The 26,405-nt window shown below is 46.1% G+C and overlaps 1 protein-coding gene and 1 pseudogene across 10 annotated transcripts in view; both read right to left on the bottom strand.

Moving 5' to 3' along the window:
- Dop1b (DOP1 leucine zipper like protein B) overlaps positions 1–26,405 on the bottom strand; it is a 106,719-nt gene that overhangs the window by 22,606 nt on the left and 57,708 nt on the right. For all 10 annotated transcript variants that reach the window (XR_013437019.1, XR_013437020.1, XR_013437021.1 and 7 more), the window contains 10 exons: positions 26,289–26,389; positions 25,454–25,644; positions 18,286–19,909; positions 16,735–16,846; positions 15,873–16,061; positions 13,900–14,022; positions 11,481–11,615; positions 9,168–9,223; positions 6,733–6,837; positions 6,568–6,634 (listed from right to left, as the gene is read on the bottom strand). Coding sequence is in view for 7 of the 10 variants with exons in the window: in XM_078044606.1 (XP_077900732.1) it covers positions 6,568–6,634; positions 6,733–6,837; positions 9,168–9,223; positions 11,481–11,615; positions 13,900–14,022; positions 15,873–16,061; positions 16,735–16,846; positions 18,286–19,909; positions 25,454–25,644; positions 26,289–26,389 (2,703 nt within the window). In the remaining 3 variants the exon portion in view is untranslated. The remainder of the gene's footprint in view (positions 1–6,567; positions 6,635–6,732; positions 6,838–9,167; positions 9,224–11,480; positions 11,616–13,899; positions 14,023–15,872; positions 16,062–16,734; positions 16,847–18,285; positions 19,910–25,453; positions 25,645–26,288; positions 26,390–26,405) is intronic.
- On the bottom strand, positions 21,837–25,111 carry LOC101974375 (BRCA2 and CDKN1A-interacting protein pseudogene; annotated as a pseudogene).

Raw genomic sequence — 26,405 nt, 5'->3', positions numbered from 1 at the left:
ACTCAGTGCCAAACAAATCAGTTAATCAACAGCACTGCCTCTGTGGCACCACAAGGTCTGAGAAGATAGCTACTTCAGGGCCCCACCTGATCTCAGCCCTATAAACTACTCCTCTTACAACTGACAAGATAAACTCAGGGGTTAAGCACCAAGGGCAAAGGTACGATTGCTCCAGAGGGTCTAGCTGCTACAACACCTTAAGCAAGGCCCTGCACAAACAATGCTGACCAGACTATGTGTTGGGTAAACATATAACGGCAGCAGCACCCCAGAGAAAAACCCCAGCATGGCGTCTAACGACCCTCTTTCTCCTCTTTGTTTCTTTCACTGGTGCGAAACGTTCCAGCTGGCGCCAATGTTCAAACCCTGCTGGTGGGAAGACTTAGCCCCAACTAGAATTCACTTCTTGGGCTCCAGAACTGACATATGGAAGAGCTTGCCAATAAACGGGCGACTTGTTATCTACCTCAGCCCTGTGACCCCTCCTCAGACCTATATAAACACACAGCCTTTTGTAATAAAGTGGAAAACTCTTTGGCACTCTGTGTCGTGTGGTGTGGCGTTTTCCAGTCTTACACTATGGCCTAAGATAAACACAACGCAACCCCGAGTCCCTGGGAAAGCAGGGTGACGAGGTCCAGAGCCCATCAGCCCATCTATAAAATAAGTTCCAACTGGAACTTGTCAGCTGGTCAGGATGACAGAGAGGTGCCCTGAGGTTATTAGCATAGCCTCGCCATATCCTAAGGAAGCCTTACTCCCCTTCTCAGGGGGTTCATGGAACACCTACAGGTAAAAGTGTTGTAGGGCAACTTTGGGAATCTAGTGGAGTCTGTCAATCCAGAGCACAAAGGACCTACTTTGCCTCCTACCCCAATTAAACCACACTCACAAAACAAATTGCTGTTCTCTTTGAGATGACCCATCCTCCACTCTGGGTGTTTTCTTTCTTAATAAACTTTGCTACATTTGTATGGTTGAGGTCTTGCTCAGAACATAAAGGCGATGGCATTTCTGGTAACGACAAGTGCCCAGTGGTTACTGTACTGGCCAGGTACACAGACATCAGGAATCAGACATACTCTGATAACAAAGGAGCACATTGTTAACAGGTTGGTCTTCTGGTTTCTCTAAGACCAGGGGTTCTTACTAGTGTTAAATAAAAATTACAGGAGACCACTTTTTGAACTGAGCTCCACTACTAGCCCTGACAGGAAGAGCCTAAAATGAAAATGGGGTCATTCATGCTGATGTCCACATCACCAAGCTGCAACTAAGCTGTTTATCCAACCCTCTGAAAAATCAGGACTAGCCAGGTAACAGACAGGTTCCCCAAACAGGTCAGTTTCAATTGGCTTAATACTGAAGTTCACTCTCTGCCTTAATTGTTGGATAAAAAGTAACCTGAACTAACCTATTGTTAACTAGTTAATTTAAAAAAAATTTTTTTCCATGTCTCCCTGTACCCTCATTACAAGAAAAGTAGCTTTAAAAAAAAATTTTTTTTTTAGTTGTAGTTGGATACAATACCTTTATTTTACATATTTATTTTTATGTGGTGCTGAGGATTGAATCCAGAGCCTCGCACATGCTAGGTGAGTGCTCTACTAATGAGCCCCAACCCCAGCCCAAGAATAGCATTTCTTTTTGGTACTGGGGACTGAACCCAGGGACACTTTATCACTGAGTTATATCTCCATCTCTATTTTAAATTCTGAGACAGGGTCTGGCCAAGTTGTTGAGGCTGATCTTGAACCTGTATCCTTCTGACTAAGCCTCCTGAACTGCTGGGATTACAAACTTTGTGCCACCGCAAAAACAAAGAATGTAAATGACTGTGGTCATTTCCAAGTTATTCTTGCTTTTTTCAGTCCTTTTTTAATCACACCAAGCTCCTCTGCTCAGCTCAATGGAGCACACTGTATTATGACATGAAGTCATTATTGGGAGATGTAAATAAATCCTCCAGCTTCACTTGCTCTTTTTTTTTATATTTATTTTTTAGTTCTCGGCAGACACAACATCTTTGTTTGTTTGTGGTGCTGAGGATCGAACCCGGGCTGCACGCATGCCAGGCGAGCACGCTACCGCTTGAGCCACATCCCCCGCCCTTCACTTGCTCTTAATTGACTTAAAAATCATTAATTTTGGAGGAGGTCACACAGCTGGGCAATACGTTACCAGCCTCCCACTAACTTGGTGCGGGTGACATCTCTGATGTGTGGTTATGACGGTAAGGGGAGCTAGGCTACTCTTTAGGGAGCAGAAGGCCACTTCTGCTGAAAACACTGGCTCTCTTCTCGGGCTTGCAGGTGTGAAGGCCTGCACCTCTACCTTCAGATTTGGCTGGTGTCCTCTGCTGCTGAGAGCCAGAGCCAAGTAGGAATGACGCATGGCATTTTGGGTTGAAAGGTGACCCTGCTCAGGGATTAGGGTGGCTCTGGGTTTAGGGTGGATCCTGCTGGGAATAGGGCGGCTCCAGGATTGGGGTGTATCCTGCTGCCTCAGGCACCCACTCCTTTGGAGTTCCCTTGAGTTCTCCCGGGGTTCTGAGAGAATTGGGACACAGAGCCCGGTGGAGGGAGTGCATTTCCCAGGTAGTGTGGGTAGAGTGCCCATGAGAGTTCCGGAAGAAAGAGTTGCTGTTTGAATCTACAAGGCTTTGTGGTGGCTTGGTGATTTTGTGCCCAGACAGACTGCGGCACTCTGCTGCCTTGACCCTGCCTTGACTCTACTCAGGTCTGCATGTAGATGTGTTGATCATTTAAGAAATGTCTCTCCCAAACTATAACACAAGGATAATTTGACCCAGGCTTTCTTAGCCTCTGTCCTCCTCCTTCAAGGCTAAAGACATCTATCAGCTGCCATAACCAGAAAGACCAGACTAAGAAGAGAGCAAAAACAGCTGGCACCTGAATTCCAGAAAGATCTCTGCCTATTTCCAGAAAAGACATGGATGTTCCTCCCCTTCATTAGTCTCCCTCTCCCTCCCAACCCCTGCAGTAGAGAAGCTGGCTGGGAAACACAGCTCCCTCTTTTCCACTCTTTGGCCACTGAATAAAGCCCTTCTTTCTCCCCAGTACTGTCCCATGGAACACTGAGTTTCTGTGGCTGAGCTTTGGGACTAAGCATGCCTGAGACTAGAATGGAAAATTGAGATATCGTTATGCTAAATTGTTGTAGTTTTGTCCTTTGACACTGGGATTGTATCTTTCAATAATATAAAAAATAAAATTAAATAAATTGGCTAGATGGGGGCGAACTTACAGGTTACCCACTCTCAGGAGCACCATCAGGGAAGAACTTGGTCAGCAGGTGAATAGACAGGAACCCTGAGCAGGGTTCATGGCCACTATAACGGCTGACCAACCACCAGCTAAGAGCAACTATAACCCCTGACCTCAATTATTACACAAGGTCCATCAGCTTTGGAGCTATTTTTAGGCACAAAACAAACACATCTGCCTCCCGAGTGGGAAGGGGGCGCACCTGAGCAAATGTGTGGCTGGCAAACCTGTATGTGTGTGTGTGTGTGTGTGTGAGGGGCGAGTAATGGGCAGAGTGAAAGATCAGGAAATGGGGTTTGTGCTAAGAGAATTCCCACGAGGATCATTGCACAAATATGTCCTGTGAAATACTTACTTGGTCTTCCTCCCACTTTCCTGGCATCTCTCTTCTAAAATCCTTGGAAATCTCCCAAACTATCTACCTATCATTTTTGAGACAGATATATATCTAGATAATATATATCTAGATATAGGTATAAATTTAGATATAGATTTTTCCACCTCAAAATGATGGCAAGGTATATATCTTTCAAGATGACTGAGATATATAGCCATCTTAAATTCATACATATATATATATATAAACTATATCACATACATATATATGTAATTTTGTAGATATTCCATTTTTTTTCTTTTTGTGATATGGTGATGCTGGGGATCGAATGCAGGAGTGCTCTACCACTGAGCTATATCCCCAGTCCTTTTTAAGACAAGGTCTTACTAAATTGCTGAAATTGGTCTATTTTTTTTTTTTTCCCCTGGTGCTGGGGATTGAACTCAGGGCCTTTTGCATGTGAGGCAGGCACTCTACCAACTGAGCTATATCCCCAGCCCCTTGAGGCTGGTCTTAAAAACTTGAGATCCTCCTGCCTCAGCCTTCTGACTTCCTAGGATTATAGGTGTATACCACCACGCCTGGTGAGGGTTGGGATTTTCAGCCCCATATTTCAACCACCTGTACTGAAACAGGACTAAAGGTTGAGCTGATCCCCAATGGACAGTGACTCAGTCAATCATTCCTTCATAATGAAGTCTCCATAACCCCCCCCCAGGACTAGGCTGAGAGATCTTCCAGTGAGCTGAACACACAGCAGTTCCTGGAGGAGGCCATCTGGGGAGCATGGAAGCTCATGTCCCTACCCACACCTGGCCTTTGTACTTCTTTACCTGTAATATATTTGATAATAAACTGGTAAATATGTTTCCCTAAGTACTGAATTGCCCCAGCAAATTAAATGAACCCCGATTTAGAGGACAATAAGCAGCACAGGCAAAATAACCTGGGTTGTGCATTTGAAATAAGGAACAGCCAGTGGGTTAGAGCTTTCCCCTTGTGCAGGCAGCTGACTCCAGGTAGATAAGCCTCCGAACTGACCTGATTTAGAGGCCACCAGGCTGGTATGCATTGGAGAACGCATTGCATGGTAGCAATTCACATGCTACCATGAGATAGAAATTTGGGGATAAAGGAAAAATACACTGAGTCTCAAAGGAGAAGCACCCATGAACTGTTGGAACCTAGGAAACACCCATGAATTTTTGAAATGCAGTGAGCAACTGTGAGCAACCCAGCCCATGTCCTTGGTCTTCTTTCTTTTACTCAGGAAGGCAATGTACACGCACTAGAAGAACTGTCAGGAAATCAAACTCCACACTCCCTCCACCTCCAGTCCAAGCCCTAGCTGCTGTTCTCTATAAATATCAACATCCCAGGGCAGCATTGCATGGTAATGATGCTTTCTTCTCCACAAGTTGAGTCCAAAGGAGCCACTCAAAACTTCTCATTATGCTTTATACAGTTCCTATTGTGGTACGTCCTGATACTGTTGCAGGATATACCTTATACAAATGCTGGGGATCATAACAATTTTCAATAATATCACTAAAGACATAAAACTATTAGACAAGCCTTGGGATCTACACATTCAATCAACCAGGAATGGAAGTATCGGAAAGAAAACTGTATTTGCACTGAACACCTATAGACTTTTTTCTTCAGCATTATTCCCTAAACAGTACAGGATAACACCTCTTTACTTAGCAATTCAGTACTTAGGGAAACATATTTTCCAGTTTATTATCAAATATATTACAGGTAAAGAGGTGCAAAGGCTAGGCAAAATAAGTATCCTAGAGGTGATTAAAAGAATCCAGGAAGATATGTACAGGGGGGCTGGGATTGTGGCTCAGCGGTAGAGCACCCGCCTAGCACGGGCGGGACCCGGGTTCGATCCTCAGCACCACATTTAAAAAAAAAAAAAAAAAAAAAGGCATTGTGTTGTGTCCATCTACACCTATAAAATAAATATTAAAAAAAAAGATATGTACAGGTTATATTCAAATAGTATGCCATTTAATACAAGGGACTTCAGCATCTTTGGACTTTTGTATTTTGTGTGTGGGGTCTTGGAATTGACAGATACTGGGCTGGGGTTATAGCTAAGTGGTAGAGCGCTTGCCTAGCACATATGAGGCACTGGGTTCAATCCTCAGCACTACATATAAATAAATAAAATAAAGGTATGGTGTCCATCTACAACTAAATATATATTAAAAAAGAAAGAAAGAAAACAATTGACAAATACTACACAGCTCAGGTTAAATTGAAGCCTTTGACCACAAGTCACCATCTCAATCAATCAATATTTTATAACAGTGGCAAAATAGTGATTTTTTAACTCCATCTTTTTTAAAGAATATTTTTTAGTTTTAGAATCTCAAAATATTTTATATTTATGTGGTGCTGAGGATCAAACCTAGTGCCTTATGCATACTAGGTGAGCACTCTACCACTGAGCCATAACCCCAGCCCCTCTAACTCCATCTTGAAGTCTACATATTAGTCAACTTTCTGCTCTGAGAAGTATTCCATATGAGCAAGTTGTACTTTTGTTTTTCAATATTTACAAAATTTTCTATAAGCATGCAATGCTTCTATAACAGAGAAAAATAAAGGGAAGAAATCTTTCTTCTTTTAAGGAAATAAATCTATGTGTAATGGCAGATGGATGTTTTAGTGAGGGCTTCACAGACATCTGCATACCCTGCAGGGTTGCGGGGGCCCAGTAAATTCTAGGGTAGGCTGCTCAAACACTAACCAGGAATCTTCATAGCAAATATAGGCCCCAAGCTTGCCTGCACCTCCATTGGCAGATGATGAACTTGATCAAAGGCAAAGCCAAGATGGGACTCTGCCAGTGCTGGTCATTGGTGGTGACCTACCCTAAAGATGACATCGCAGGAATGACAACATTCACTGAACACTGCACATACAGACCTGCAGGTCTTTTTGGTCCTTCTTGCTTTCCAGGTTGGGAGTTCTTGTTACAAAGTCATTCAGCATGCTGTTGGGGGACAATTAGTTTCTGATCAAAAATGCTGCAGAAATAAAATATGTTCTGACAGAAAACACTACCTTCATATGAATGTGGTGATGTGATACCTGAGAAGCAGAAAATATCCAGGTGGAGCCAGATTCAATTGCACAGATTCCTTCAGTACTCCCAACAGGGAAGCAAAGTTCTCCTGCAAGGCTAGTATTGGAAGCCTATTTAAACAAACAAAGGAAATAATGTTAGCATGGGAAGGCAGCTAGGGATGAGCAGGAAATGGATCAGGGAAGGATAGGAAGGACTATAAGAAAAGCCCCTTGCTGGGAACTGACGCTGAGGTGCCAGTCTCCTTCCACATTCCCCCTCTCTCCATTTATACTCACGGGCACGTATCATGTTCCAGAGTTATGCATGTGCCCATAAGTTGCCCCCAGAGTCAGCTGACCATCACATGACCTTCCACTTGCAGTCTTAGGCCAGAAAAGGTAAAATGGCCCAAAGTACACAGTTGCATGCCCTCAACACGTTAACAGCACAGGTGTGTGACTCCCCCCACATGGGGGACCCTACACCAACACCAGGCCAAGGAGGGGAAGCATTTGTCACTTCAGATTTTCTTCACTGAAAGCCCCACCTCCTATCCTAACAAAAGCAGAAAGCTGAATCATGTCAGGGGCCCTGGTCCTGGTTAAATTGAACGCTTCTGCCCTCCATTCTCTAGGGAGTATCTCCCTCTCCCTTGCCTCCCCAGCCTTACAATAAGCCTGCCTTGATGGTCTTTTCTTAAATGCCCTCCTGCAGGAGCAGAAGCTTCTGGCCCCAGGATCACCTTAACCCTCTGTCTTCGCCTCATTTGTCTTTGTGTGTTGCACTGGGGTAACTGTCTAATCTTAGACCAATGATACCAAGGGCCAGATCATAACAACCCACAGTCAACCTCCAATGACAAAAATATCATCCATGAACAACTGCAAATACATTTACTTATTAAAAACATTTTAGGCCAGGAGTTGGTAAGCAGAGAGGAAAACAGCACATCTGACTGGCCTGTGTTTTGTTTTTCTCCTTCGTGCTCTGGCAGGCAGCTGGAGTTAGGGGACCAAACCCTGCTGTGGCTTCCTCGTCAACAGAATAAAAGCCCGAGATGACTGGTCTCAGTCTCTCTCTGGCCTAGTACCCTGCTTCCCTGACAATGCTGGTGACACACATCGACCCCCAGCAGCTCTCGGGCAGGCTCCTGAGGGATGAGGCAGACCCTAACAGGATGGCCACAAAGCCAGGCAACAGTGCAGTCTTCTAAAGCTCAGGTGCAGACAGAAGTCCCAGGGCCTAGTTCTGGTCCCTGGCCACCCCGAAGGATAGCAAAAACCTACCTTGCAGCTGCTGGGAAGGTTCAGACACTATACAATACTGTCTGGGAAGTAACCAGCTCATCTTTAACTGCTCTAGGAGAGAACCGCTCTGAATGTAACCCCTAGACCCAGGGTCTCTGGGGTCATGGTCCTCGATTTACCCTCCTGCAACTTTATAACTTGGCAAGTTTGAATAACTGAAATGTTAAATGTGAACCAGGGAGACTGTAGCTGGCTGTGACACTCGGGGCAGATAGGTGAGGATACTGAGGCTTCCCTGAGAAGTCACTGGTACCCCTCCATCTGTGTTTACTGCACAGAATAGTCCCTGAAGCAGTACCCGGGGGAGCTGCCTTTTAAGAGCTCAAAGAGGTCAGCGAAACTTCCTGTGCAGGACTTCCACACCTCCATAGTTATCAAGGAGTCAAACAATGCAGAAGCACCCAGCATAGGCCAGTAGAGCCATGAGCACAATCACCAAAACCATCATTTCTCCTTTTGCTAAGAGAGGCCTTTGACACTTTGTATTTGTGTGTGTGTGTGTGTGTGTGTGTGTGTGTGTGTGTGTGTGTGTGTGTGTGTGTTAGGGGCTGGTATCAATTTAATGCAAATCTGAATCTTTTAAAGTTTAACAGGCCTCATATAAAGTTTTGCTGACATAATGAAGTCAATACGGATTTTTAAATGTCAGATTAGATCTCTGGAGAAGGAAAAATAAAGCTACTTGTCCATTCCCTTGCCCCAGGAAGAAATGAGGACACTTTTAAGATATTATCTGATCTAAGGCTCTCCAGTAGTCAAGAAATAAAACCAAGCTGGGCATGGAGGCACATGCCTATAATCCCAGTGATTAGGGAGGCCAAGGCAGAAGGGATTATAAATTTGAGACCAGCCTGGGCAACTGAATGAGAATTGTTTCAAAATAAAACATAAAAAAAGAGCTTAGGGATATAGCTCAGTGGTGATGCACCTGTGGTTCAATACCTAGTACTGCAAAAAATGAATGAATAAATAAAGTGGGGGCGGGGAGTGAGTCCAGGGATGTAGCTCAGTGGTAGAGCCCTTCTGGGTTCAATATCCAGTTCTACAAAAATGAAAAAAAAAAAGAAAGAAAGAAAACCAGAGTTGTCTACGTCCATGGTCACTGCAGTAGCATCTGCAATTCAGCAATGTATCTGAGGGGACTACATTACCTTTGGATAAAAGCATAGCAAAACTGCAGCACGGGAATATCCACAAGGGGCGACTTCTGAAAGTTAAAGCAAAACCAATTACTCCAAGTTGGGAGGAAAGAAGACTGATTATCAAAGAATCCAAATCAAAGAGAAATAGCTCTGCATCCGAACAAAAAACAGATTTTAGCCGAAAAATCTTTCAGATAAAACAAGACACACCATAGTAAAATTTGGCATTTTAGTTGAATCTCCCCGAACAGAAAGCTGGGCCAGTGTTGACCCTCATAAGTCCACTTGCTTACCTACAGACAGGGGACAAGAGCAATTCCACCTCTTAGCTACACAGATTCTCACAAAGCCAGCGCACCACCTCCCCAAGTGGCTGAACTCCTTTGTGGCTTTGAAACACATTCCGCGCTGCCCCCCACCCCCCACTGGCTTCTTCATAAAAGGTTATTTGTAGAAGCTGAGCTAAGGAACTAAACAAAATGTAGTTTGGGTTTGGAATGCTAAAAACCAGTCTGCCATCGACTTCCTCCTAAGGCCTAGACAAAACAGGAAGTTGCCAATATCTGTAGACATTCAAGTAATGCGAGGGAACAAAACCCACAAGTGCCCACTCTGTCTGGGCAAGCCACCACAGGGCCCTCTCCTATATACTTCCTATGCTTCTGCCACCATAGAGGCAGGGCAGGCATGGGCCACCCTCAGGGAGTGTCATTTCCTGACACCCACCACTTGCTCAGTCCTAAATCCCAGCAGGCCGAGGATGTGCTTGCCTCTCTATCCCTGCTCCTCTCTGATCTACACTGCTGCTTTAATATTCATGTACAGGAGTGAATGGCAGGGCTGGGGATATAGCTCAGCTGGTAGAGTGCTTGCCTAGCATGCGCAAGGCCCTGGGTTCAATCCCCAGCACAACAACAACAAAAAAAAGTGATCGGCAACAGGGGGACCACATGTTCTCGGAGATGCTGGGCCAGAGCTCCAGCAAACACTGTGGAAGTTATCTTGGGTTCTTGTACATCCTTATCACTTGGCTGGTGCCATAACCAGGCCTCTCAGTGTTAAATTTTAGGTGGGCTTCTCTTCTTTTCTCATTTATTTTCCAACCTAGAATATCAGGGTTAGAATGTGGACCAAGGGCAGGAACCCTTTTGCACAGCTTAGGATCCCCACCAGGCAATGCACAGAGTTGACTTTCCACAGATGTTGGAAAGGATGAGGTTCCTGAGCATAGGATGGGCTCACAGCCCACAGAAGCCAGGTCCTCGGCCCAGGTGTTTCTATGGAGAGGTGTCCTGTGCTACATGTGAGAGGCCCTTCCAGAGAAGACGAGGGCAGGACAACCACGCACAAGATCTCCAGCCCCCGGCAGCATGTCTATAAATACTGCTGAAGATAAGATCATCTGCAGTCATCTCTCACTATGGGGTAAAGATGATGGTGACTGAGAATAATTTTATGATTCTCAAATGATTTAGCTTTTGCTCACCAGCTTCTGAGGTAGGAGAGATGAAAGAAAAACACAGGTGGAAGGAGACTAAAGAAGGACAAGAACATATAACTTTAATCTAAGGCCTTGAGCTGAGCTCCACATGCCTCTCCTCCCAAGTCGGCTCTCGCCCAGGCCTGTCTCAAAATAAAACAACAAAAAGGACAGGGTACGTAGCTCAGTGGTGAGGCCTGGACCCTAGGCCCTATCCCAAATACTGCCAAACAATAAAAGAACTTCAGCATAGGGAATTTCCTCCAATCCCCACACTAGGAGGCTTGGGCAAATGCAAATACACACAGCATAGTTTCTAGTAGTGCCCTGGAATGAGAGCCCTAGTCACCACCCTGCTCCAAGTCCCTGCCTGGAAAGCTCAAGGCCACCAGAGGAATTCACCTGCTCCTGTCCACACTTGACTGTAGGCTCCTTACATCCTTTTCTTAGAACATTTTATTTATAAAAATAGTTCGTAATTATGAAAATTCCTTCTGTCCCTTTGAGGTGCCCATGTAACTCTTACAATGCAGGAATTCTTTCTCAAGGACCTCAGAGCCATCCCTTTGAAGTATAATGACAAAAAAGTCAAGGTCTTGTCTCCCAGTCTCTGGTAAGGTAGGAGCCTACCCACCCTGAGCAGCTATCAGCAAACCCAGCAACCCTCATCCGCTAGCTGCCCAGTTCTACATGGTGTTCTGTACCTTCCCACCTTCCCCGACTCTGCCGGAGTCCCTGCTTGTCGCTCACCCTACCTCCTGCTCTCCTTTAGTCCTTGCTGCACAAATCCTAATGAAGCCCAAACCCTTCCCCTACAGGAACAGTATTCCTGGGCTTCTCACCTCGTCCCCTTTGATCTGCAGTGGCCTCTTCACCACCTCCTTCACCAGGTGCAGCACTGTGTCCATCTGCAGGGTGCTGAGTGCACAGATCAAGTCCACAAGGGTGAGCTGGGATGCACTTGCCACTGGGACTATCTGCAGAGAAAAAAAGAATTCCTTGAGAGTTTGAGAGAAAACAAAAATAAATGACACACAAAATGTATGTTAGGGTAGCTGTTCCCAGAGACAGAAATTTGCTTTAATTATTTGAACAAATATTTCCTATTTGTTTCCTATTTTGGGTAAAGGGCTTCATTTGTGGGACTAGAGTGAGTTAAGCAATAGCCACAGAAACATAAATCAGGGATAAAAGCTGCAGTGGATGCTGGAGTAATACTGTTATGTCTGAAATGAGAAAGTATTTTAGGGGCTGAGGGTGTGGGGAAATGGACTGAATTTCCCCCCCACAAACTGAAATTGAGAATGGCTTCCTTATGCTGGGAAGAGGAATGGAGGCTATGACCCTCTCCCAATTCTTTTTCCAATCTAACCCTCCATCTCTTACAGCCTGTCTTTTGGTATTGTAAGTTTTAAAGAACCCCTGGTGGGGCTGGGGTTGTGGCTCAGCGGTAGAGTCCTCGCCTAGTGCATGCAAGGCCCTGGGTTTGATCCTCAGCACCACATAAAAAATAAATAAAATAAAAATATTTTTAAAAACTGAAAAAAAAAAAAAAGAACCCCCTGGTAATACTTTCTCTTCTCCTCAGTTAAAAAGATAATGTGTTGGGCTGGGGATGTGGCTCAAGCGGTGGCGCGCTCGCCTGGCATGCGTGCGGCCCGGGTTCGATCCTCAGCACCACATACAAAGATGCTGTACACGCCGATTACTAAATAATAAATATTAAAAAAAAAAAAAAGATAACGTGTTTATCTAAAAGGCTGACATAAGCAGAGGCCTGAAATCCCAGGGGCTTGGGAGGCCGAGGCAGGAGGACTGCATGTTCAAAGCCAGCTTCAGCAATTTAGCAAGGCCCTAAGCAACTCGTTGAGATCCTGTCTTAAAATAAAAAAAAAATTTAAAAAGGGCTGGGGATGTGGCTCCGTGGTTAAGCATCCCTGGGTTCAATCTCTGGTACTAAATAAATAAAATAAAAGGGCAATATAGGTGCCAACCTCCAGGAAGTCCTGGTTCTTCTGATATGCTAAAGGGCCTGTGAAGCATCCCACAGGTGCTACGGAGGGTGACCTGGGGACCCAACGCCTGGCTCTTCCTCAGAGCAGGAGCCTGCCCTGACCATGGAGCCAGGAACACTGTGGGGTTTCCAGTGTAGGCCTTCCTCTCTGAGGGAGGTCCCAGGTAGAACAAGGAATGTGCAGACCTTTTAGAAGGAGGTAAACCGAGTCCTGGAGGACGACACGACCCATGAGTTCACGGACAAAATGCATAGGGACACGACAGCGTCGTTTTTCTTTACTGTTGTGGACAAGTGATATTTTTACACATTAAAAAAGTGGTGATGCCAGGTGCAGTGGCACATGCCTATAATTCCAGCAATTCAGGAAGCTGAGACAGGAGGATCACTAGTTCAAAGCCAGCCTCAGCAGACAGGCACTTAGCAACTCAGCAAGACCCTGTCTCTATTAAAAAAAAAAAAAAAAGGGCTGAGGACATGGTTCAGTGGTTAAACACCCCTGGGTTCAATCCCTGGTACCAAAAAAAAAAAAAAAGTGGTGACCTGTAACTAGCACCAGGGAATAAATAACCCACAGCAGTATTCATAGGAAGGCAATGAGCCATTTCTTAAGCCAGGTGGCAGGTTCATGGGTGGTTTTTAAATTCCATAAAATGTACCTGTTATGAAAAGTTGAAGGGGACTATTAGAGAATAGGTCAGGGGACCAGGAGGGTAGGGAAAGGAGGGTGGGGGGCAGGGCTAGGACATGATCAAAGTATGTGCATGTAGGATCCTGCTACAGTGAACCTTGTTATTTCATATAATTAATATGCACTGATAAAAAAGGACATGTTGTCCACACCATTGTAGGTATATCAGAAAGCAGAAGGCAGAGGTGGGCTCCTCCCGCCCCAAACCCATATTGAGATGTGGCTGTATTAACTGAGACATTTAAAAGGGTGAAGTTAACTCAATGGTTTTCCCATTTGACATGCAACATCACCTGTGATTCCAACCCTCCAGCGTTTCTTTCTTGTTTTTTTTTTTTTTGGTATTGGGGATCAAACTCAGGGGCACTCTATCACTAAGCTATCTCCCCAGCCCTCTTTATTTTAAGACAGGGTCTCCCTAAATTGCCCACACTGGCCTTGAACTTGAGGTCCTCCTGCCTCAGCCTGAGTGACTGGGAGTACAGGTGTGTACACCATGCCCAGCCTCAGGTGCTTCTTTGTGGAGTAAGTGTACCCCTCCCACCACTCACCCTACCTTTGTCTTACTGAGCCGCTGAGCCTTCTTTCTGCTCCACACAGCTGCAACTGCTGCTATCAGCTGAGCCCCAAGGGGGGCAGTCAAGGGGTTTAAGAAGTCCAAAATCTTCTGTCTTATGGTCTAGAAAATAGAAAACAAAATGATTGCAGAAAAATATCAGGGCTCTCATGCAAGATACATTTGGCCACCACCTACTGTAAGCACAGAGAGCAGGACCTGTCACATTAGTGTCCCAATACCATCCTGAGACACTTCATAGCTGGGTGGATCCCAGGAAGAGGAAGGCCAGGAGTCCCCCTCCAAGAAGTTGGGTGTGTGATGGGGGTGTGCCTCCCACGCAGGCTCAATGCATGGCCAGGGTGGAGGGCACAGTCAGCTGAGATAAGCTGAGGTGATCAGAGTCTCAGGATGATGTCTATGGCCCCCAGCTGTGCGCAGAGTGCCATCGTATTTTTATTTTTTAGGTTGCTAGGGATGGAATCCAGGGCCTGCACATGTTAGGCAAGGGTTTCACCACTGAGCCATACCCCATCCCTGGATGAGTCTTGAAGAAGTCATGCAAAACTTCCAGAGACAGGGAGAGGAACCCAGGAGGCCCGGCCAGCGCTTTGCACCTAGGAACCTTGGCCTGAGCTGGCCTCCTGCAGCTGGGGCTGGCTTATGGCCATGTGGAAAGCTGACTTTCCATTAAGAACTATTTAACCAATGTATTATTAAAACAGTTTAAAATACACTGTTCCTGGCTCTGGATGTCACCCAGCTCTCTCCCTTTGGTCCTTGTGGATTTTCTGCTCCTTGGCTGTCTGTTTCTTGCTTTGCAGACTCAGAGTTCCCAGGCCTGAAATGTTCCACTCTCGCTAACTCCTCCTACCTGGAGTCTGCTCAGCCTCTGCCTGGTAACTTCAGACCAAGTCCAGTTCCTGCTGCATGCTGTCACAGCAGCCTGTCTCTCCTTGAAGGGCTTCCCCTCATCATTGGTCCTTGTCTCTGCCACAAGGGCAGGGGCCTTGTGTCTCCTCCACGTGCATAACATGGCCTGGCACACGTCAGCAGGCACAGGAATGACTGCTGGGTGCTGTGAACTTACTCCCCATATTTATTTCACATCAGACACAACTGAGCCTGGACAGAGGTGTCCTCTCCATTCTAGCAGGTTTCTTTTCTAGAGAGATAACTGGGAGTCCCACTCCACTGCCCTGGGGGCTTCGGGGAGGGTGAGAACGAGTGTTCAATAAGCACTCCCCATTACTATCATTAATCTTTCTACCCACGGGACAGAACACTAACCATAACCTTGTCTCACAGACGAAGAAATAGACTCAGACAGGCCCAGTGCAAAGGGTTTTTTGAAACTTTTTAGGGCAGGTTACTTGGTAGCTTGAACTACATCAGAATTCCCCTGCAGGGCAGCCTTGTAACCAACAGAACATTCTGGATCCTGTGCTTCATTGCACCTAAATGAAGGAATGCAGGATGGAAGAACCCGAGTGCTATGTGTAAGGAGAGGCCACGTGTGGCTCCTGGGGCACTGGACTGACAGCAGCTGCAGCAGGCAATTCTGAGCCACTCAACACAGTACCAGAGGTCGTCAGGGGCCAGGACGTGTGCCCGGAAGGAGACGGGAAAACCCAGGGAGATGTTCTGGGTTGTGTGCTGCCAATTTAATTTAAAAAGACTCCAAGGTGACCTGATGTGCCATGTTTCAAAGGTACTGCTAAGAGCTGAGCACAGAAGGAAGCAGTGTTTTAGCAGAAATTCCCTAGAGGCTGACTGAGTACTTGAACACCCTTGAAGCCATTTATGCTGCCTTGTTTCATGCATATTCACAAATGAACAAAGTGGAGCTGCCCACTTCCGACTTCCACCTGGGATCTACTGGCGTTATCTGTGTTCACCTTCCTATACATAAGAATTCTTTTGTGGGCCAATACAAGACAAAGTAAGTGATGGCAGAGAAAGGCCTTTCTCACTTTGGTGGTTTTAAAGTAAACAGAAGAGGATCCTTTTGTGGCTCCCAGGAGATCCACAGGTCTCTTTTGAGTCTCCTCCTTTCTGAGAACATTCCAGAGAAGGGCCATGGTGTTCACGATGCGAGGCAGCTCTTCCAAAATGGCATTCCTGGCATTTCTCAAGCTGGCAGGATCGCTGGCGGCGGAGGTCTGAGAGTCAGAAGGGAAACTGAGATGAGACTCAGCCCAGCAGTGATGTTTCTCTTTTCCTGGGGCAGTGGTGCCTTGGGGTTGGTGGGCCCCGGGCCCCCTCCAGGCAGTGTGCTTCCCGCAACCAGACAACACTTGGCTTCTTTCAAAGAGAGACAGCTGGGAGGCCAACCCTACAAACGACACACTTCCAATCATTCAACCAAAGCACCAGATGTTGTCTAGGATTTAATCCCAGTGAGGGCCAAAACAGCTACAACGTCTTACCCTCAGATTTCAAGAACATCATGACAGCAAGTAAAAGATGCGTTTAAAAAAAAAACCACACATTTGTAAATTTAAAATCAATCTTTAAAGCTTTACGCTTTATCCCATATGGTAACTGCTAGGACAGCGGGAAAGTTTTGACCCCCGTGCATGGGGGTCCCTAGCCACATCATCTACATAGCAACACACTACATGTTTGCATGATGTACATGCATGCATTTGCCCACACATTTGTACCACATGCAAGCATTTGCATACATGTTTGCGTCACACATAATTTGCATACAGATGCATGACTTCATGTGTACATTACTCACGTACATTTAACTTACTCCAAATAATCATAACATGATGAAGACAAAGCAACATGTGAAAACTGCCTTGAATTTAGGGGGGGAAAATGTACCTTTTTGCTCTGGTTGGGTTGTTCCAAAAGACAAAAATGACTAATGGTTGTCAGACCTTCCAAAAGCGTGAGTGGATAATCCGGAGAAATGTTTTCCTTCTTGGAGGTTGTGCTTTGGTGAAGAAACAAGAACAGGTTTTGAGAATTTTTGAGAATAAGGCCATAAAGGTTTGTAACCCTACATACAAATGCTATGGGCCAGGCTCTATGGGCAGTGACCACATAGACTCCATTTTACCTTGGGACTCCACATCATGTAAGAATGCTTCTCCCTGGGAAAGCCCCACCTCTGTACCCATTAATAATTACCTAGCATAACACAATTGGCAACAAAAAACAGCAATTCTTATACAATGTAAAATTGTTCTCCTTGGTTTCCACTTTTCTTGGGGAATGTATCTTGTCGGAGATCACTGTCTAGATCTTAGTAACCATTCTCTAATGTATACTGAACTAGGGTCATTTTGACCCCCTTCCCTCTGTTTGCTTGCTGCTATGCCAACCTGGAAAGTCCTGTGGGAGTGGGAAATACCAATGTACCCACTGCATTGTCTCGCTAACTGCCCAATTCAGCTTCTGTACCTATTGCTTGTAGCTACGTCAACCCAGATGTAGTTTTTGCCTTTAAATATCCTAAAATGCTCAGGCTCGGGGCTGTTCCTTGCAGAGATAGTCATGGGTCCTGCAGTGGGCAGTCACCAGCCAGCCGGCTAAGTAAAGACTTTTCAATTTGGATAAAACTGGTACTTGAGGGCTGGGTGGCTTATGGCTCAGTGGTAGAGCAATTGTCTCGAATGCATGAGGCATTGGGTTCAATCCTCAGCACCACAAAAAAGTAAATAAATAAAGATATTGTGTCCATCTACAAATAAAAAATTATAAAAAAAAAAAACCCAAATAAACCAAAAAACTGGTACTTGGTGTATTTTCTGTGCGACCTTCCCCACAATAAACAAAGCAGCCAGAGAGCTCTCACAATGAAAGACCATCATAGGAATGATATGCGTTTTGGTGCTATTTTATATTCAGTTAGGGCTGGGGATGTGGCTCAAGCGGTAGTGTGCTTGTCTGGCATGCGTGTGGCCCAGGTTCGATCCTCAGCACCACATACAAAAAAAACCAAAGATGTTGTGTCTGCTGATAACTAAAAAATAAATATTAAAATTTTCTCTCTCTCTCCTCCTCTCTCTCTCTCTCTTTAAAAAAATAAAATATATATATATACATATATATATATATATATATACATACATATATATATATTCAGTTATTGGGGAAATGGTTTAAGGTGTCTTAGGGTTTCTGTGAAGACGACTCATGTTTTTATTTCTGTTTTGCAAAAATGACAGTAAATGACTTGCTGGCAGCACTGAGCTAGCCTGGGAAGCTGTGGGGAATTAAAGGATCTGAACATTCAGTTCCTTGCTATCCCTCTTGACAACACTAAAGGGGTTTGGATTAGACTGTCTTATGCTCCAACTGGCATCCACAGCAAATTGTCCATTACAGAACCGTCATCAGAGCAGTAAGAGGCCTCAGAGTTAAACGTACCTTATGGAGAGCTTCACGGACTCGCTTTCATATTGCTTGACCAGCTCGTCCAAATTTTTGCAAATCTGGACAACAAAGGGTGTCACGGTCCATCCCAGGGACTTTCCAAAGTAAGGCAAGGAATGTGTGACCAGGCTCACCCAGGCAGGGTGCATGCCGTAGCCATAGGCAGGCTGTAGGCCTCTCACCACGGCTGAGACCAGTAGGCCCTGGGAGGTGAGTGGGTGCGGCTGCACATACTGCATGGCGCCGATGGCCTGCTGGAAGTTCAGGGCCCTCTGCCACTCCCTGGATAGGGTCGGCTGGCTTTCGGCCTCCTCCTGGCCCTGGCCCAGATGGTGCTCCAGGACGATGAGTGCTTGCAGGAGCTTAAGCAGCTCGATCTGCAGCGGGTGTTCGCTCCAGATCTGGTCCTGCCCCAGGTTGATGAGACTCTCCTCAAAGACACTGTCCTCCAGCAAGGCCCTGCCCCGGTCGGTGGCCAGGCCATAGCGCTTCTGGCTGGTGTACATGGACGCTGACAGTGAGAGCAGGACGAACTCCTGGACCTTGCACCTCTGCAGAAGGCTGTGGATGAAGTCCACGTTCTTCCCTTCTGAGGACTTGGCCACTGAGACCAGCTGTGTCATTATTCTAATCAGAACCTCAACGCTTTTGACCTGCACGTCCCGGTTGCCGAGGATGTCTCGGTGGGAGACCTTCAAGTAGCAGGGGTAGTAGGAGCGCAGGAAGCTCAGGCAGAGGTAGGTGAGGAGCTCGATCAGCAGAGAGTGGGGGCACACGTTGGGGGCCTGGGTCTGGAGCTTTCCGTAGAAACTCTGGCCAATGAGGGCCTCCTGGTGGCGCGCGAGTAGGTTGGAGATGAGGTTGAGGTGCGCTGTGGAGCTGGTGTCCATGCTGGTCTTGGACACGGCCTCGATAAACTCCTTTGGATTGGTTTTGAGCACGGCCTCCAATACAGAGAAGGCGTACAGAACCCGCCGGGAGTCATAGGGCTGCAGGTAGAGCAGGATGTGCTTAAACAAGGCCTGCAGTGTCTCCTGCCTTTCCCTCTGCTGCTTCAGCAGCCGAGACGTGGTGAGGGCCTGCAGCTCCAAGTCGGCCTCCTCGTCACTGGAGAAGGACTCCGAGGCCTGGGTCTTGTCCGAGTCTGCCCGCACCAGGCTCAATTTGGCACTGGACTTGAAGCTCTCTGGCTGGAAGGCTGCCAGCAAGGCTGAGCGCTTGGGGTACACCCTGCCCCCCATGGGGATGGGGGCACAGCAGTTCTCCTCATGGCTCAGCTCCTGCGGGTCGTGGGAGGGGGACGAGAAGGTGGATGTGTTCTCGCTGTCCGTGTGGCCAGAGCTTGTATCTGCCGATTCTGTGTGCTCACTGCTGTCTGGGGCACCAGGGCCCACCCTGTCCGGGAGGTCCACGTAGTAGGGCAGGTCTTCATCACTCAGCTCACCTCTGGGAGGGCACTTCTCTGGTTCTTTCTCCACTTCAGCCCAGATGGCTTCTCGATCAACGGTGGTGAACTGGTTCAGAGGGAGCTGTTCTTCAGGGGCTTCCTGAAGCTCGGGTGCCCCACCTGTCTCTTTGAAGGAGGGTTTCTTTCTGATAAACCAGCGATGCAAGTCCTCTGGGAATCACAAAGTGACAAATGACTTTAGAACATAAGAGTCAGCAATGATAAACTTGCCCTGGGGCAGTTTTTGTTTAAAATCAGAAAGGTAAATTTTTTTTTTTTTTTTTTTTTGGACCAAGGATTAAACCCAGCCAGGGGCTCTTAACCACTGGGCCACATCCCCAGTCCTTTTTTATATTTTATTTAGAGACAGGGTCTTGCTAAGTTGCTGAGGGCCTTATTAAGTTGCTGAGGCTGGTCTTGAACTCGTGGCCCTCCTGACTCAGCCTCCCAGCTACTGGGATTATAGGTGTGTGACACCCAGCAGAAAGATCAACATTAATAAAGTCCCCCATCAAATACACCACCAAAGTCTAGACTGCATTATGGACAACCCACAGACCAAGGAAAGCAGGTAGTTTTTTTTGTTTTTTTTTTTTTTTAAAGTTTAAAGATGGGACAGCATAATAAATTTCAGTTATCACAACTTTTGGGGGAAGGCAATCTGAAAAAAATACTATGATTTTGTCCCAGGAAGTCCCTTTCCAGAAATGTATCCTACAGAAATATTGGCAAAGCTATGAGGATAAGGGTGTTCCGTGAAATGTCTTGTGTGAAGATATGCTGAACTGCAGGCCGAAGACCCACAGAGAAGGGCTCACTGAACAGATCAGGTACATGCACGCAACAGACCACTGTTCCCAGTCAGGTACAGTGGCACACACCTGTAATTCCAGTAGCTCGAGGCCAGCCTCAGCAACCTACCAAGGCCCTCAGCAACTGAGAAAGACCCTGTCCCAAAAAATAAAAGGGGGAGCTATGGTTGTGGCTCAGTGGTAGAACACTTGCCTGGCCTGTGTGAGGCACTGGGTTTGATTCTCAGCACCGCATATAATAAATGAATAAAATAAAGTTCTGTCAACATCTAAAAAAAAACCTTTTTTTAAAAATAAATAAAAGATAAAAAGGGATGGGGATGTGGCTCAGTGGTTGAGCAACCTTGGATTCACTCCCCAGTACTAAAAGAAAAAAAAAATACATTCCCCTTTTTAATTAAAATATTTTTCAGGGCTAGGGATTGATGCAGGCCCTTGCACATGGTAGGCAAGCACTGTAACACTGAGCTTCATCCCCAGCCCCTAAAACATTCATTTACATGTGCTCAGAGGAGCAATGTGTGGGACACATAGAGGGAGAATCAAGATGCAGAATAATACTCTGTGCAAGAGCCTTTGGGGAGAGCATCTGTAAGAGTGAAAGAGACTGAAGAGGATCAGCCTCTCCTTCATCAGAACCAGCTCCAGGGACTGGCACTACCAGGGATTTCCATTCATGCTTTTACTTCCTCATTAATTCTAATTTAAAAAATAAGCACAATGGCACTTCTTAATCAGAAAATACACAGTACTTCTAAATATTCAATTCTCTTTGAAAAAGATATAGAAAGCCAAAATTATTTGATATTGCTGAAGATTCGTGTGTGGGTATGTGGTACTGGGGATGGAACCCAGGGCTTTGCCATGCTAGGCAAGTGCTCTGCCATTAAGCTACAGCCTCAGTGCTTTTTTTTTTTTTTTTTTTTTTAAGTACAGAGGACTGAACCCAGGAATGCTTTACCACTGAGCCACATTCCCAATCCTTTCTATTTTCTGAGTCAAGTTCTCACTAAATTGCCGAGGCTGGCCTGGAACCTGCAATCCTGCCGAAGCCTCCCAAGTCACTTGGATTACAGCTGTGTGCCACCACACCCAGCCTGGTGCCAAACATTTTTTTTTAAAAAAATATTTTTTAGTTGTAAATGGATCTTTTATTTTTTTTTTTATTTATATGTGGTGCTGATGATTGAACCCAGGGCCTCACACATGCCAGGCAAGTGCTCTACCACTGAGCCACAACCCCAGCCCTGCAAACATTTTTTTTTTTTTAAAGAGAGAGTGAGAGAGGAGAGAGAGAGAGAGAGAGAGAGAGAGAGAGAGAGAGAGAGAGAGAGAGAGAGAGAGAGAGAGAGAGAGAGAGAATTTTTAATATTTATTTTTTAGTTGGCGGACACAACATCTTTGTTGGTATGTGGTGCTGAGGATCGAACCCCGGCCACACGCATGCCAGGCGAGCTCACTACCGCTTGAGCCACATCCCCAGCCCCTGCAAACATTTTTATTAAACAGAATTCAACATATCTGTGCCATGAACACTAAGCAAGACTAAGAAAGGAGGAAGGATGAGATAGAAATCCATGAGCCAGTGGAAGTACATAGTAATATTCTAAAAATAGATTTCTACAGGATTATGTAGGTAAGATTGGGGTGGGCAGTGCACTCCTGGTTTCTTTCTTTTTAAATAAAAAAATTAGGATTTTTATTGAATTCTTCAAATTACTATTCAACTACTCAACTTTTTTTTTTTTTTTAAAGTTGTAGATGGACACAGTATCTTTATTTTGTTTATGTTTATTTGGTGCTGAGGTTTGAATCCAGTGCCTCACACATGCTAGGCAAGCGCTCTGCCACTGAGCCACAACCCACTCATTGGTAGGAGTTTTTAGTCAACCATTCATAATTGACCAAAAAAAGAGAGATTTTGTAATACCTCACAGGCATGTGGAAAAGAACCCTGCTTTTTGTAAAGGACTTAAATCTGAATAAAATCATGTTTTTCAATAAATCTCCACTGGGTTTTCTGGTAATTTTATAAAAATAACCCCATCAGTGTCAATGAAAAAATGTGCTGGCTGGACAGACAGACTTTCTTTCAGTTTACCCGTGACTGCACTCGTCTCGCTATCTGAAATTAACACTGCAGTTGGCAAGGGCTCCATGGGTTTATCACTGAAGACCACCTGCCTCCCAGGTGCGCGTCGCTCTCCTCTGGCGCTCAGTAGTTGAACTTCACGATGGCCTTCCCATAGAAAAACTCTTCCTCTGCATTTGCAAACATTTAACTTTGTCCTTCTGGTTGCTCCATCTCTCTTTGGAATTGTTTTTTCCTGCTTCCACAAATGTCTTACTAATCAGAAGTATGAAGAGCACTTCCCACGTGGCTTCTTAGTTTTGTGTGACTCTGCTCGTTCTTTCTGAAACTGCTGGTGCATGAGCAGAGCCATCTGAGGAGGGACATTAATGAATCTTCTGCTTAGGAGAAAGCCTGCAGGCTTGGTGGTGTCCTTTAAAAGCTTGTCCAGCTGTTCAACCAGGCTCTTTTCACAGTTCTTCTCACAGAAGCTTAGAAATAACCCTTTAATTTGTTCAGTACACTGAGTACCCTTTCTTTCAGTTAAATTTAAAAAGGCTATGAGGGGCTGGGGATGTGGCTCAAGTGGTAGCGCACTCGCCTGGCATGCATGCGGCCCGGGTTCGATCCTCAGCACCACATACCAACAAAGATGTTGTGTCTACCAAATACTAAAAAATATTAAAAAAAAATATTAAAAAAAAAATTCTCCCTCTTTCTTTAAAAAAAAAAAGGCTATGAAACCAAAAATTTCATCACTATCTACATCATCATCACTGTTTTCTGAAACATTTGTTTGCTAATCACTCTCCCAATATGGCTTTGCTCAATGAAAAGACCTGTTAGCTCTGCAGTGTTCACAGGAGCCATTAGGAAAAGCTGCTGCAGTAACTTCTGAATTCCGTCATGATCATTATCTGCGAGGGAATAAGCTTCAAATTCTGTATTCACTTCCTTGACAACAACCTCATCGTTTTCGTCCTCATCCTTGATTTCGTCTTCCCCTTTCTCCTTGTCCAGTTTGGCCTGGAACAATCTGTACTTCTTGTTTCTTCCAGGGAAAGAAAAGACAGAGCAAAGATGTCCAGTTGGATCAGGAGGCAGCAGACCATTCAGGCCCCTGCAGCTGGTTGGCAGAAGACAGAGCAAGGAAGCAGGAGGCCGTGCTGGGAGACTTGCGAAACCCAAACAAATGTCGAGCCAGAACTTTTCTCTTAAAAAGACAAACACTAAAAAATGGAGTGGACATGAATTGTAGCCAAACTTTTAAGATGATGCTTAGTTCATACTTTCAGTTTTCCTTTCTTAGACTGTGGAACGATCATAAATGTCTCCTGTTTGAGAAGGCAGCCAGCTTTCCTTTCAAAAGGAAAACCAGAGCTTATAGGTTCAGGCAAAGACCCTGCAGGGACAGGAGGCCACCTCGATGTCGCTCACTCATGGGAAGGGCTTGTCCTCCCTGAGAAGCACCCCTGGACCAATGGACCCCACAACCAGTGAGCTCCACAAACTGACTCAGGGTTCCAAGCCATTCTTAGAACACTGCAAAGTCTGAATCACAACAAACGAGCAGGAATATTAGTTACTCTGCATGAAGCACCAACCACTGTAGTTTAACGAACTGGCTAGGTTTCTAAAGATTTCCTTTTTTTTCCTTATTTCTACTTATATTCTTTTAAATTTGTGTTAAAAATGTTTCTGGGGAAAAAATAATGTTTCTGAGCCAGGCTCAGTGGCACACGCCTGTGATCCCTGTGACTTGGCAGTCTGAGGCAGGACGATTTCAAGTTTGAAGCCAGCCCTGGCAACGCATTGAAACCCTGTCTCAAAATAAACAGTAAAAATAAAAAAGGGCTTGGGATGTAGCTCAGTAGTACCGTGCTTACCTAGCATGCATGAGGCCCTGGGTTCAATCCTCACTACTACAAAAACAAAGAAGAAAAAGAAGACTCCTCTAAGAGGCCTCTGTAAATTCTGGGTACAACAAGGTGTATTAGGTCTGCCTTTCTGACAGCTGATCAACAGAACTCAACAGCAGCAAGCACCTTAAGAGAACAGTCAGGAAAAAACCCATTTACCTTGTAGTTAAAGGTTCACAGTAAGACGCTTTCATGGATAAAGTATACCTGACCAGGTTATACTTGGACACTTTCAGCCACTCACACCTGGAGGCCACCGAACTATCCTGCCTCCAGAAGCTGGTGGCAGATCTGGCCGAAGTGCTACCTAGTATACGTACACCTCACCTGGTGCCTGGATGCACAGCTATGAGTTGGCCAAACTCTGCAAGTGTAGCTCTGGAGGCACCTGATAGGGATCAGCTGGGTGGTAACTGTAGGCAGATAGGATGTGGCTGGAGAAGATGGATCATGGCGGTGGGCATGCCTTTGGGGTGTATATTTTGTCTGTGGTGCAGGGAGCTCTGACCCTCTCTCTGCTTCCCAATTGCCATGTCTTGAACTGCTTTTCATCGGCACACCTTTCCACCATGATGCTCTGCCTTACTCAGGCCCAGAGCAATGGAGCCAGCAATCTATGGACTGAGACTTTTGAAACTGTGAGCTCCAAGTAACCTTTTCCTCCTCTAGAATTGTTCTTGTCAGGTCTTTTGGTCACAGCAATAAAAAAACCAACTAAAACACCCACTAACTAGTAAGTAGTTTTAAGTTCTAGTCCATGGTCTTAAACTGTCAAAGTCCCCATAAGTCTATAAGGTATTTTCACACTACCTGGATCTAGCAAAACCGTCAAGTGGGTCTAAGTCCCTAAACTGTGACAACAGGCAGCCAAGCCCCTCCCTCCTGTGCCCAGGACCCTGCACAGCCCACTCACCAGCTGAGTTCTCCTGCTTGAGGCAGTGGATGGAGGTCCTCTGGGTTTTGGGCTGGAGCAGCAGCAGGAGCACAGGCTCAAGGATCCGTGCCACGTCCCCAAGGGACAGTGCACGCACCAGCCAGCCCTGGGCCGCTGCACTAATGGCACCATCCGTGCAGGCCAGGCTGTCCAGCACGACGAACAAGGACCTGCACGCAGAGGTGATACCACCAAGTCCACACCCTGCTGCCCTGCCTGCCAGTCCTGGTGTGCACACTGGGCACTCACTGTCAGCAACAGGGACACCCACCCCAGGAAGCTTCAGCAAGCTGGTCACAGACCAGGCAGAGGAGGGCAAGGTGGTGCAACCTCCATTTCCTGTTAGAATGATTCGGGGAGCTCCTAATGCTCTGAAGCCCAAGCCTCATCCCAGTGCTGTGTGCCGGCCTCACAGCCACCACCTCAGAGACAGTGGGGCACTTGAAAAAAGCAAAGTGTAGCAGAATGTGCCTGCAATAAAACTCACACCTGAAGGCGGTCGGCTGCACCACTGTATGCACAGTGTGGAGAGCGTGCCAGGCGAGGTCTGGACTCTCTGCACCGCCCCAGAAAGTCCTCCCATGGGAGTCAGTCACTGGTGACTGAGGCACATTGAGCTTCCTCATTCCTCCCCAAATCAAGAAAATTCTTCGCTGTGCTCACATTTCCAGCTAATTTCCCTCAGAGGACCATGGGTGCCATGGCAGGGCCGGCCCACATGCCGGGGTTCAGTTTTCAGCTTCACCCGCCCTCCATCCCCAGCCCTGCATGCAGACCAGGAACCTCCAAGTCTCCGTGGCACCCACCACCTCACCTATCGAAGGAGCGGTTGTGGGACGTCACTCGGCTGCCTTGGATCTCTCTCGTCAGGTGCCAGATCACAGAAAACCTGAACAGAGCTTCCAACCTTGTTCCCTTGGTCAGAAAAGAA

The sequence above is a fragment of the Ictidomys tridecemlineatus genome, chromosome 3 (genome assembly GCF_052094955.1).
Source record: "Ictidomys tridecemlineatus isolate mIctTri1 chromosome 3, mIctTri1.hap1, whole genome shotgun sequence".
NCBI classification, from domain to species: Eukaryota; Metazoa; Chordata; class Mammalia; order Rodentia; family Sciuridae; genus Ictidomys; species Ictidomys tridecemlineatus.
The sequence above is the reverse complement of the archived record's forward strand: the minus strand, read 5'-3'. Positions and strand labels throughout refer to the sequence as shown.